The sequence below is a fragment of the Fonsecaea monophora genome, assembly GCF_001642475.1.
Source record: "Fonsecaea monophora strain CBS 269.37 chromosome Unknown Scaff91, whole genome shotgun sequence".
NCBI lineage: Eukaryota > Fungi > Ascomycota > Eurotiomycetes > Chaetothyriales > Herpotrichiellaceae > Fonsecaea > Fonsecaea monophora.
The window spans coordinates 389-12765 of NW_019174022.1; the positions used below are offsets into that span (position 1 = coordinate 389).

General features: G+C 51.9%; 3 protein-coding genes across 3 annotated transcripts; 2 read left to right on the forward strand and 1 right to left on the reverse strand.

The window, feature by feature from the left end:
* Window positions 1-972: 972 nt before the first annotated feature.
* AYO21_09329 (hypothetical protein) lies at window positions 973-2464 on the reverse strand (the record flags this gene model as incomplete). Its single annotated transcript, XM_022659265.1, has 3 exons — window positions 973-1778; window positions 1836-2237; window positions 2344-2464. 3 exons carry the CDS (start codon window positions 2462-2464, stop codon window positions 973-975), a joined length of 1329 nt encoding a protein of 442 aa, XP_022508388.1.
* A 1689-nt stretch (window positions 2465-4153) lies between these two features.
* Window positions 4154-5642, forward strand: AYO21_09330 (hypothetical protein; the record flags this gene model as incomplete). Its single annotated transcript, XM_022659266.1, has 4 exons — window positions 4154-4189; window positions 4288-4866; window positions 4934-5530; window positions 5592-5642. The coding sequence occupies 4 exons, from the start codon at window positions 4154-4156 to the stop codon at window positions 5640-5642; spliced, it is 1263 nt and encodes a 420-aa protein (XP_022508389.1).
* Window positions 5643-9757: 4115 nt separating this feature from the next.
* On the forward strand, window positions 9758-10564 carry AYO21_09331 (hypothetical protein; the record flags this gene model as incomplete). The annotated part of the gene is made up of 1 exon (XM_022659267.1): window positions 9758-10564. One exon carries the CDS (start codon window positions 9758-9760, stop codon window positions 10562-10564), a length of 807 nt encoding a protein of 268 aa, XP_022508390.1.
* Window positions 10565-12377: the final 1813 nt, after the last annotated feature.

Consider the following 12377-nt stretch of genomic DNA (forward strand, 5'->3'; position numbering starts at 1 on the left):
CACGTGTCTCGTCGGTGAGGATGGAGTGTGGCATATTTGACGGCGTGTAGAGGCAATCCCGACGCAGCGTGATATTTGGGATGGGGGCGAGTATACAGAGAGCAGAGACTGTCGCGGTGCTGCTGCTGCTGCTGCGTGACGCAGCGCACGGAGGAGGTCTGTCGACGGAGCTCGCATTTTGATTTCCCCCTTCTATCCTTTTGCTATTTGTGTTCTCCTACGACAAATCCACACGGAAGCACTAGAGCTGGAGCAAAGCAATCGAGTGAGCGATCCCTCGTTTGTTCCAGTACCAGTATCGACTGTGTCGACGTAGTTGCTAATAGCCGATCGGACACAAGCTCAGAGTTATGTAGGTAGAGAGCCGAAGGTGTTTCGATGCTGGGTACTTGCTCGGTAACTCGGTGAAGGATTGAAAAGGGACAGGTGAATGACACCGGCGATATCTAATGGGAGGACCAGTGCATCAATTCCCCATCGATACAAAGACTCTGTTGCTGGTGTCGTGTTAAAGGGTGTCGGAAATCTGAATCTGCGGAGAAAAAAAGTCACTGACCGTTTACTTAGTACCGAGCACTTGTGCAGCGCACCCATGACTTCATACATAGTCCTCAGTGGCACCGACGCTCCGTGGGGAGGCAGCTTCAGCTCCAGCCAATCAACGCACCATTATTTCTGTGCTCGAGATGTACCCTTTTAACTCTCAAGCCCTTTGTATTTGTAGATGTTTGCAAATTGGAGGATATTTTCTCCCTCTAGTGGTCCATCATTACATAGACTTCCTCCATATTGGTATCCGCGGAGAGTGAGTGATCAGTCTCGAATTCACCTCCACCGCCCTGGTATTCGCAATGCACCGCCATGCACAATAACAAATGCAAAACATGATTAAATCAGACATGCCCCAAGTTGCACCTCTTTGCTTCACATACTTTGTCGTTTTATATGATCAAAATTTCAAACTCTGCAAGATTACAAAATGCACAACCCAACCAACGCAACAACCACTGCAAACAAGCTGCCCTTGAGGACAGTCTCGCTGTTGCCGCCAATTTGGCCTGCACCGTTGGATGAAGAGTCACCTCCGTCACCCTGCACGAAACCCGTCGATGCAGCTCCTGAGGCGCTGGCACTGCTATCTCCCGATCCTCCAGAACCACCGTCGTCTCCGCTTCCACTATTGTCCGTGGTGTTGTCGCCACGCCCGCCATTGCTGCCAGTACCAACACCAGAAAGTCCAGGAATCGTGGCCACTTCACTGGTCTTGGCAGAGCCGCTGGCGCTGGCGCTGTTGCTAGAAGAGCCGGCCGACGTGTTGGTGCCAGTCCCAAGGAATGACTTGAGCACGGTATTTTGGTTGGTGATTTCGACGCTGGCATTAGTCAAGGCGTCGTCTGTAAAGATGTAAGACTTGGTGCCTTGAACATTTGCGCCTGAGGGTGGATCGTAGCACTCGACCGAGACCGAGTCGAACTGGGCAAAGTAGTAGCCATTGGTCATGTACGGCGAGTCCCACTCCACAAGACCTCCGGCCCATTCGATGGTACCTTCGCCGTTGGTTGGGAGACCGCCAGGCCACAATGACAGCTGCACTTGGCACGGGGTTTGAGGGTAGTAATATCGGTTGTCCGTCGCGTTCCAGGTGTCTTCACGGTTTAGCGTCCGGACTGGTTTGCCGTCAATCGACCAAGTAATGCTCTCAGGTTGCCAGTCAATCTCATAGTCGTGAAAATTGGCGTGCACGTCCGAGAGGCCGGTGGTGTTGCCGCCGTTGGTATCTAGAATTCCATTAGCGTACTCATTCTCATTCCAGAATCTCTAGAACATTGACATACAGACTGGTACACCCAGAGAGTAGAAGTTTGTTTGAGCACTTGTTAGTTGGGTGCCGACGAACTCAAAGTCGATTTCGTCCTTGGAGTTGCCGAGCAGAATGAACGCAGTGACCACACCGGCGCCTGCAGACGTGGCAAATCTGGCGCTGACCTTGCCATACCACACAAAGTGCGTGCTAGACAGCAGGGTCCCCACAGTTCCTTCTGCCATGGTCAGGAGCACCGAGTTGTTGTATTCCAAGGGGTCGCCGGAAGAGACCCAGTCAGCTTTAGAAGCATCTCCTAGATACTTGGTGTTGGGCATGACGCCGTCGAGATCATTAAAGTCATAGGTTTTGGATTGACAGACAGGCGCAGGAACGCAGGAATCGAGGCTGAACGAGTTGACGGGATCACATCCCCCTAGACAATAGGCGCCAACGCCACATTGACCATATTCTGCCACCCCATTGCTTGTTAGTGTCTCGATCTCTTTGTCACAGAGTATCCCGGGGGCCAAAAAACGTACGTGAACAGCACGGTGTATCTGATGGACACAGAACACCACCGCCGCACTTGGTCTGAGCAAAGACCGCCGGTGCGAACGTGGCGGCAACAAAGACGAGCGAATGAAAAACTCGGCCCGCCATTGCGGTTTGTTTTATACCTCTCGGGTGAAGGTCGGTCGGGATGCGGATGCAGTCGTCAATGAAAGGGCGACGGTAACATGCACAGGTATACGAAGAATGCTCCGAGAGCAGTACAAAGGGGTTTCGATTTTGTAACCAGAGTATCACAACAGGCGGGGGCTCGATCTGGTCGCACAAAAAACCAAGTCGAGAATATTCGTCAGATGCTGCTGAGCGAGAGAGAAGGTAATCCGCGGTGGGAATTTGGGGGTCGAATTCGAACAAAGAATCAACAACGAGCAGCGATAGCACCAACACCACCAGATGACACGCGGATGCCGAGGCAACAAACGAAGTTAGCGAGAGTGAGAAAGGGTTGCTCTAGATAAAGAAGGGTGCAAAGAAGGCAGGAATTACAATGGATGATGATGATGCCGGAGTGTGAAAAGAAGCAAAAGAGAATGTCGAAAGGGGAGTCGAGTGATACGGAGATGCGCAGGCAAGCAGGGATGGGGCGCAGGCGAGGCAAAAAAATTATAGAGGGAGACTTAGTCAACGCAGAATGTTATTACGGGGTGTTACTATGCTTGGATTTGACGCAGGTGATCACCATTCAGGTGCGTGTTGACTGTCTGTGAGTGGCTCTACGGTGCCCTGGCAGCCCTGGGTTGCGTACCAGAAGCTCCCTAGGGCCCGAGATCCAGGCCCATGGATGCCCTGACTGGCTCGGGGTATTCAGGGGCTCCATTGCGTGACGCGGCGCGTGAAACATGGCCAGGGAACAAGCGGTGGTGCCCGCACTTGGCCTGGGGCTCTAGTCCACGGCTCCAGGCGCCATTTGGCTCATTAGGTGGCTCCCTTGTTCCCTTAGCCACACGCTAAGCCAAGATCGGTTAATAGATGGTGGCTGCGGCCATGGTGATTGGCGAGGTTTGTGGCTGCGACTCGCCACATCTTCGACTGGCATTGCTTGTGCCAACCTAAGGACTTGGACATACCACCTCACCACCGTCAAACAGGTAGTGTACATGCTGGGTATGGTACTTGTTATGTCTCGGATGACAGTCAACCAAGACCAACAACCACGGTACATTCAAGTCTCCTCGCTTGATCCCGTAGATCACGTGGTGCATCTGCAATCACGTGTACATGATTTGGTGTCCTAGACCGAAAGAGGATATAATGCAAGTCATCGAGAAAGCCCGCCACCACCACTGGGTGACCACAGCAGATGGCGCCAGGAAAGGCGAGCCCGTCATAACCACCCCGGCCTTTTTGTACCGCGACTGGGTTGTGTCGACCCGTCTGAATAACCATTTGACCAGAGAAACTGCACGACGGAATCTAAGCCGTCAACCCCCCAGTTCCCCATGTTTGAGGACATGCACAGCTTACCACGGGTGTCACGCAAGTCCTCTCTGTTCTCAAAGCCGACTCTCAACTACCGGTCCCAACATGTCTCTTTCTTCCCCGTCTTTTCCTTGTGAGATTCACACTTCCATCTGCCGGCTTCCCAGTCAAGACCATCGAAGCTGTGGCAATGGTAAGCCCGGAACGTTCCGTATCACGATCTGGGCCAATATCTGGACGCCTTATCAGCGAGCATAATCAAGCACTTCAGCGTTATATATATAGTCAGGGCAAGATGTCCGAGATATCTCTTGTTCCAATGCATCGAAATTGCAGGGTTCGGTCACCGAGACTGTAGCAATGGGGTCAATTGAACAAAAGAAACCGTTTGAAAAGGTGAGGATGGTCCGCAACAGCCCCTGTACAACTTCATTGTTCACTCAACCGCAAAATGTTTGTTCAGTCGCACAAGAAACTCACCAGCGAAAGCATAGGTTGTCATCGTGGGAGCTGGACCGGCAGGCCTGCTTCTCGCTCTCCTCCTTTCACAACATAATATCCCTTCACTCGTGTTGGAATCATGGAACAGACTGGACGAGCGACTCCGTGCGACCCAATATGGAGTCCCGGCCACCAAGATATTCCGTCGGGCGGGCATCCTCGACGACTTCCGGGAACAAAGCATTGACAGCTTTCCCAGCATCTGCTGGCGTCGAGTTAGCGATCACCAAAAGCTCACGGGGATTGACCTCTCTGTTGTCAAAGACCATCCTGATCGCATGACCATCCTGCCTCTCAATCAGATCATTCAAATCATGTATAAACACTGTATGGAAAGGGCCAACGGCTTGGTCGAAGTCAAGTTCAATCACAAGGTCGTGGGCACAGGGCAGGATGAACAGTCTGCCTGGGTTGATGTCGAGGCCGGCGAAGAGGGGCAGGTCAAGGAGAAGAAGAGATTCACTGCCGATTATGTTATTGGGTGCGACGGAGCGACCAGCACAGTGAGGAAATCTCTGTTCGGCAGAGAGTGGCCCGGTCAGACATTCGACTTTCGCTTGATGGTCCAGAACGTCCGTTTCTCCAAGGCCTCCCGCATTTGCGGTATACTGAGGCGCCCAAGGCTGACTAGAGTGACAGGTCTGGTACGACGGTTTTGAGAAACATGGCTGGGACGGAGGTAATTATATGGTCGATCCGGACTTTTGGGGCCTGATCGCAAAACGAGGCAAAGGAGGCCTTTGGCGTGTCACTTACGGTGACAGTGCGGCCGGTCTTTCTGACGAAGAGTACCTCGAACGGCGGAACACGGCCTTCAAAAAGTTACTGCCAGGCCACCCCGAACCAGGCGAGTACAGTATCACACAGACTGACCAGTTTCGGATCCACAATCGTTGCGTTGAGAAGATGAGGGTGGGACGAATCATCCTCGCGGCCGACGCTGCGCACGTGTGTAACCCATTCGGCGGTTATGGTTGTATGACGGCCGTGCTGGATGTCGGTGCCCTCGCCGACTGCCTGATTGGCCTGTACGAGGGCAAGGCGGACGAGAGCATCCTTGACCTCTACGCCGACATCCGCCGCGAGAAGTTCCTGAAATATGTCGACGCAAGATCCATGAAGAACATGAATAGGATCATGCACAGTGATCCCGACACAGTTTTGGAAACCGACAAGTTTTTGCAACTGCTGAAAGGTCTGGAAGGCGATGACGAGGCGACAAGAGCATTTCTGCTGGTAAGTTGAGCAAATCTCTCCCAGGCTCCAACCGCACACAACGCTCATCAGGAATCTCTAGAAATATTCCAGCATCGAACACGATTTCACCCAGTACTATCGACCAACGTGAGAAGGGCAGGTCCCACAAGGAGAAACTCCTGTGAGCTTGGATCCCGCTGGCTGGGCGCCTCGGCGTGTGCTGCCCCTTGTTGACTTCGCCCCCAGTCTGGACCTGTACTTGTATAGAGTCTGGCAAAGTTAGTACTAGTTTGATGTGATGCTCTGCGATTTCTTCAGAGGACAGAAAGGGAGCCACCCAATGCTGGAGGTCCACTAGCCCTTCTTGATAAGCCTCCATCTCGGGCAAAAAAACACCACCCTGCTGACCGACTGGATAGCAATTTCTTTCTCCATATTCCAGTCTAGAAGTGTGTTTCTTGGTTCGATGATTCAGAAACTCCTCTTTCTTCGGTATTGACGGTCCGGCTTTCCTTGGGCTGAAAACTATGTATTTTTTGAATTCTTGTAGAGCTCGTAGGATGGACGAATCGTTGGAGAGGCCGATGCCCCGACTGACTCAACGGAATCATTAAAGAAGCAATATCAAGCAGCGGATTGCTTTGTGTTAGTATTCAACTTGACTCACTCACTCACTCGCTCGCTCGCTCCTGTCCTGTAAGGCTCGGTCTAAGGGACCCTCATCCATCCGTCGTAGGATTGCATGTGCGTTATGTAGCAGTACCGTGTACAAGGTTTGTGGTATGCAGAATGTAGTATCCAGCAGGCTCGCGCGCAGCTCGCAGGTAGGTGCCTAGGTAGCGTACACTCTTCCTCGGGTCTTCTTCTTTGCAAGCTAGGAATAGAGGTCAAACAACCCTTCCCTGCATGCATGCTCGTGTTATTCGCATTTTGTAGGTGCGTTGGTCTTATTTGGTTTGTTGGGCGTTTTTGAATCTTCATCACCACAGGGGTTGGATCTAGAGATACAAGAAAAAGTCCTGGGACATTCTGCGCGTCGTCCCTTTGATACCTACCACATCCCGTCTTGTGATGCGAGCAGACGAGTGTAGTACTGTTTGTATCGGGGATGCAGTGCCTTTTTCCTATCGGTATTGGGTACATACAGTACGTGTATGTCTCGGGGGACAATCTCCGACATCCGACCCCATATAGTATTTTGTCTATTTTGCCCTTACAAAGTATGTACGAGTAACCGTTCGGGTGGTAGATGTAAATAGAGCAATAACAAGGTGATTCAAAAAGAAACAAGCACTACATACCAATACCTGATGCAAGAGCTTGTCCGTAGCGTTTGGGGCAGGGTGGTGAGCTTACCAGAGTCTTGAAAAATCTTGATAGCTGATGCCCATCTATTCGGACGATCATCACTCTAGAGTCCACGGCGCATTGCCAAGAGACGCCAGTCTTTACCATCGTGCGCGTCCATGTCTCAAGAAAGGATGGGCAGTTCCCATTTGCTGCATGTATATCCTGCTTTGTCCGAGTCTTGGTGGAAATGAGACTGTTGGATTCAAGGCGACAAACTTGGTGTGACCAGCTACAAGTTGCTGCAGCTAAAGAGGCTCACCAGCCACTATCAGTGTGCATAAATTGGCGTGATTTGTTGACAGAGGCTAATAGCAGCAGCCAGCTGTACTCGTAGGAGTAGATCGGCCCCCAGGCAATCGGAGCCTAGGCAATGATCGGTTGTCGGCCATGCAAATATTGGATGGCGTGCCCCGGGGCTCCATCTGCGAGCAAAGGAGACTGAGCACATGTTGCAACCTTCCAAAATGTACGGCTTCCCACTCCGTATGCTTTTAGCATGCGGAATGTTGTGTGTAGCACCGCTGGATATCTCGTGAGAATCATTGCAGTTGCCCAGTCCCAACAAGGATCCTCGGCAAATGTCCGCTGCTCCGTCTCGATAGCGTGCAGTTGGACCATTTCTGTAGTCCACAGCTGTTGCTCGTGTCTGGCAAGGCCACCCAAGCCACATGGCAGGGACAAACCGTTTCGAAGCATTGGCCAAGACTCCGCGCTGAACACCTGAACGTCTCTGGAGTTGGCGACAATTTCCTGAAGAAATCCTGTTGTCCTTGACGTGGCTAGCGTTATGTTCTGTTCAGGAGAGCCGGTTGTCGGATAACATAGCTTTGTCGGGGTTCAGTTCGATGGTTGCCTAGACCAGCAACAGCAGGGTACTTTTGCGTGAAAGCAGAACAAATGGTGGGTGTGGCGGTTAGAATCCGTCGACATGAGACGCGGCCATCCACGCCAGGTCGAATTGAGAAGCGATATCATGCATCACTGGTTCAATTCGGTGTTCGCCAGGATAAGCACTACCCCGAGTGGCAGCCTGTTGAGCCTGGACTGTATCACAGAGCATCTTGAACCTGCCAGCGGGGAGCGGACCACCTACCGCGTTGCTTCTTTCTCCCAAGCATTTGTCTTGTGGTCTTCCTGAATTAGCATCTTCCAGCCCAGAATTCACAGACGGTCCAGTCACACGGTGTGGTACAACGGGTAGACCAGTCTTGTGTATCGCCTTGGCTCAGCACGAAGGACCCTACCGACATACATATGTCGAGCCATTGTGGCAGTGTGGCAGGGTCTTGAAGTCGGCCGAGATATGCGGGTCAAGATGAGCAAAAGGTTCAAATGGGGGAAGTAGGTATAGGGAGGGACCAGTCCGAACTCCGGGATGGAGCATGCCGATCGTGATGTAACTTTGGTGCTTTTGTGGCTGACCAGCACCGCGACTCGGCAGCGCGTCGAGATTAACGATGTTGTCCTCCGACATCCGGCCCCTGCGCCTCGTCTCCTGTTCGTTGTGTTGCTCTGCTTCGTAGTTCTGGGGGGGGAAGAATACCGACAAGTGTGTGCAAGGGGTAGTCGGGGGCCTAGGGAGAGCGTATCGGGTCGATTGAATGATAGGTACAGGGCATTTTGGTCCTTCCAGGTGGTTTCTTGGTGTTGTCGCAGGTTCGAATTCCCCAAGCGGGTGACCGTTAGGCAAGACACGCCAAGCCGCAGGAAGCAGCCGAACCAAACCTCCACCCCCGACAAAGAGGCAAAGAGGGTTCACCTGGTAGATTATCGCCACACTGATTATGACTAGTATTATTGCATCCGTCAACTTTGATGCCCCCTTTTTTTTTCAGAAACAGCCGCATTCGGATGTCGGTGATGGTTTGTACACAGACGAAGTAGTATGGTCAGCCTGGAGTAACCTACCCTTGTCGCTTCGATGCTGTGATCATTGGTTTCTCATTTGTTCCTAGCCTGTGGATTGGCTAACTCTCTGCAGTCAGTTCCTCAATAACACCTCCACTCTTTCGAACTGTTTGCCCCTGTCATTCGTTCATGATTGATCCTGCAGAAATCTCTCGGAGGATTTGCCTGTCAGAGGACGATATCCTTGTCTTGGTTCACCTTGTGTGGCTGGACAGAGGATCGGTACAAAGGCATGGGAAGATTTGCCTTTGCAAGGGAATACACACAGCGAGGAAGGGTCGTATAGAGGGCACGAGCTCGCATAGAGGGCACGAGCTTGAGGCTGAGCTGCCATGCTGGTCGCGGTGCGCGTTTCCGCAGCTAAATCTGATCGTCGCACTAGAGATTTGTTCAAAACTCTGTGCCTCGTGTTGAATCCTTTTGCGGTGTCCGAGCACAGTCCTCAATCCTCAGTTCGCCAGTGGGTTTTCCTCTCAGATCGGCGTCAGCATCGACGTCTCCAAATTGAAGGACCCCTCCTGGAAGGGCGGTTGGCGAAGTCACGACCCGTATTCTGAGTTAGTCCTGAACAGCCGATTCACGGTCTAACACAGTATAGTTGCCATGGATGGGGCCGAGCACGTTCAAAAGTGGATCTGCGCGACACAGGAAATCTCGTAGTTTCTCCTTAGGATTGTTGCAATTCACATCGCGGCCCTAAAGTCAGCGTGCTGGTTCTCCTTTAGCATGGCTGTGGTTGCCCATTGACAGAGCCACCATTCCCCGTCAGGTCGCGCGTCGAGGGAAAAAAAGATAAGTGTTTGCTCCAGCCCCTCCTGAATCGACTTCATCAACCCTTTCCTTCTCTCCTTACCTTGGTTGACTTGTCGCTTCGTTGCGTTCTGGACTGCTGCCTTCTGTCAAACTCCAGTGACCTCACATCCCCTTGCACTGTCTTGCTTCAGGGACCTTTCACCTTCTCCCCCAACAGCATCGACATCGCCCACCTGAACCTCCTCGACATACACCATGGGTCAGACAGCATCTCAGCCCGAGAGCGGCAAGTCCCTCAAAGTCATCGGCGCCGGTCTCTCCAGAACAGGAACCACATCATTCGGAGCAGCCTGTTCCTACCTCCTCGATGGCCCCTGTTATCACGGCGGCACCCAGATGTTAAACTCACCGGAGGCTCACATTAAACGTTGGATTGAAATCATTAAACATACCCCTGTCAAGAGCGAAGCAGACCGCAAGGCCTTGAACGAGGGTGTCAAGGAGATGCTGGATGGATATGTTGCTTGTACCGACCTGCCCTCCAATGCCTTTGTCGAGGAACTCATGGAGATCTACCCCGACGCCAAAGTCATCTGCACCGTGCGGGATCCCGATAAGTGGTGGAACAGCTTGGCCCCGATCGTGGAGAAGGGTAACTTGACTGTCTTGTCCTGGATCTTGGCTCCCCTTCCCACCCTGCGGTGGTTCCGAACATACCACGACGCCCTCGATGACGGCCGTGTCGGTGAGCTGTACTTCCGCCCCGGCGAACCCAAGAGACCGACCAGAGCCATGTGGGATCGACATATCGAGCATCTGAAGAAGGTCGTCCCCAAGGAGAGACTGTTTTTCTATGACGTCCGCGACGGTTGGGAGCCACTGTGCGCCATCCTCGGAGTTCCTGTCCCCAAGGACGTTCCGTTCCCCAAGCTCAACGATGCTCAAGCCATGGAGAGCTTCATGAAGAAGAGCGCTCAGCGGGGGATGATGGTGTGGGCTGGTCTTTTCGTATCCGCCGGTGTCGCCGCCTTTGCGGGTGCGAGATATGCCCAACTGATTTAAGAGTTGAGGTTTTCAGCGGAGGGCTCCATGTATTCATATGCGACGATGCTGCTGCTGCTGCCGTTTCACCCATGCTAGGGCGAAAGACATGCCCACGCAGTCGAATGAAAGGGTGCACAAATGGTCCGGTCCATTCATTTTCGAGATGCACACACTTTGAGCTTTGCGTTACTGGGCGTCATGAGGAAGGAATTAAAACGGCGGAATGATTTGGCGTGTTTTGACAACGGTTTTGTCCACGAATATTCGGGGTTGCAGTGGGATGATTGAACATCCTAGATTGGTGCCATATAGAAGGGATCCTTTGGGATTCAATGACTGGGACCGGAATGCTTTGTTTGCGGCAAGGTCTGGAGCTGGTATGGTACATCTCTTGTAATGCAATGCCAAGTTGAGGAAAATGATCCATCTTCCAAATGTGTTGGCTGTGGTTGTGGTCAGAGAGTCGCCCATGGCACCATACGATGTGTCTGTTCAGGTGCTCAGCCTTATTGCTCGCTCTGGCCCTAAAGCTGAGCAACCCCGGACAAGTAAGTGATCGGCCCTCGAGAATAATCGCAGTAAACCGAAAAACTCACGACAAAGTTTCAAGTCCTCGAACATTTAAACAAAAACAAAAAAACCAAGGAGGAAAAAAGCTTTTCTTTCGAGGATTTAATATTATGGACGCCAATAATCCCATAAATTAAAAGGAATGCCGCTGTTTGTCAGCTTTTTGAATCCTCAATCCCTCGATTGCGCGGGCATCCCTTTTTATGGCGCAATAACGTGCCAAGGGGGCGACGAGGTGACGGGAGGATCATCAGGCTGCGCTACTCAACCATCAGCAATCGAATGAGAGAAGTTGGAGGGAGAAATGCCGGGCGTCTCTTACTAATATATAGCTTTTTTCCTTGTGGTATATTGTGCAAATTACTCCCTTCCCAACTCCTTGCCAACGAGAAGCCAGAGGGTTGATGAAACCGCCTTCTCATCCGAAGATGCCAGTCAAGTCACATTGGCTGTTTCCACATTCGTGTGCTATTGCTGTGATGGTACGACGACGATGAGGCTGGCCCTCAGGACAGATTATCAACTCGGAGCAAGCAACTTCCACATTCGTTCCAGCCATGCGGGCATGCATCAGGCTGAGCCCCCGTGGCTGCCTCTCCTGGGCGTTGTCGAGGCAAGTTTTGTGAGAGTGAGAGTCCTTTCCTACGCCTCATGGGGACTTTTCAGGTACAATCCAGCCAGCCATTAATAACGGGTGGGTTTTCCATGCCAGTTATGTAGATGGCTTACCTTATCCACTATCACCAACACTAGTTGTGTAACAAATATCGGACAATGTATCGCCGTTTTGGTGGGGAAAAAGGCACAAGCCATACATCCACAGACATACCTACAAGAGATAAATACAAGGACTGATGTGAGCACAGAGTGTTGTTCAGACACGACGTGCTTGGCCATTCTCATCTGACATGGTGAATGGTAAAGACATTGACTTCTCATTGATATCGGAGGGTGGGAGGAAGTCATTTCACAGTATTCAGGCCCCTCAGCCTAAGCCCTAACTGCGACTGAGCCATGGTCCAGCCTTATCCCGCCACCCATGCCCATGTCGAGGGCATATCAGAGGGCAGACACAATCTACGACGCTCGATAGAGACCACATCTTTGTGAAGCATCAGCTACTTGAGACTTAGCTCAAATGTCGAATATGACTGGTGGGAAGCAGGCCTAGTCCTGCTGAAATGACTGTGATCAGAGCTCTGTGCTGTACGGTGTGGCATATGTAAAATGAAGTGCCTCTGACTCTTTAGGGAGTGTTGTA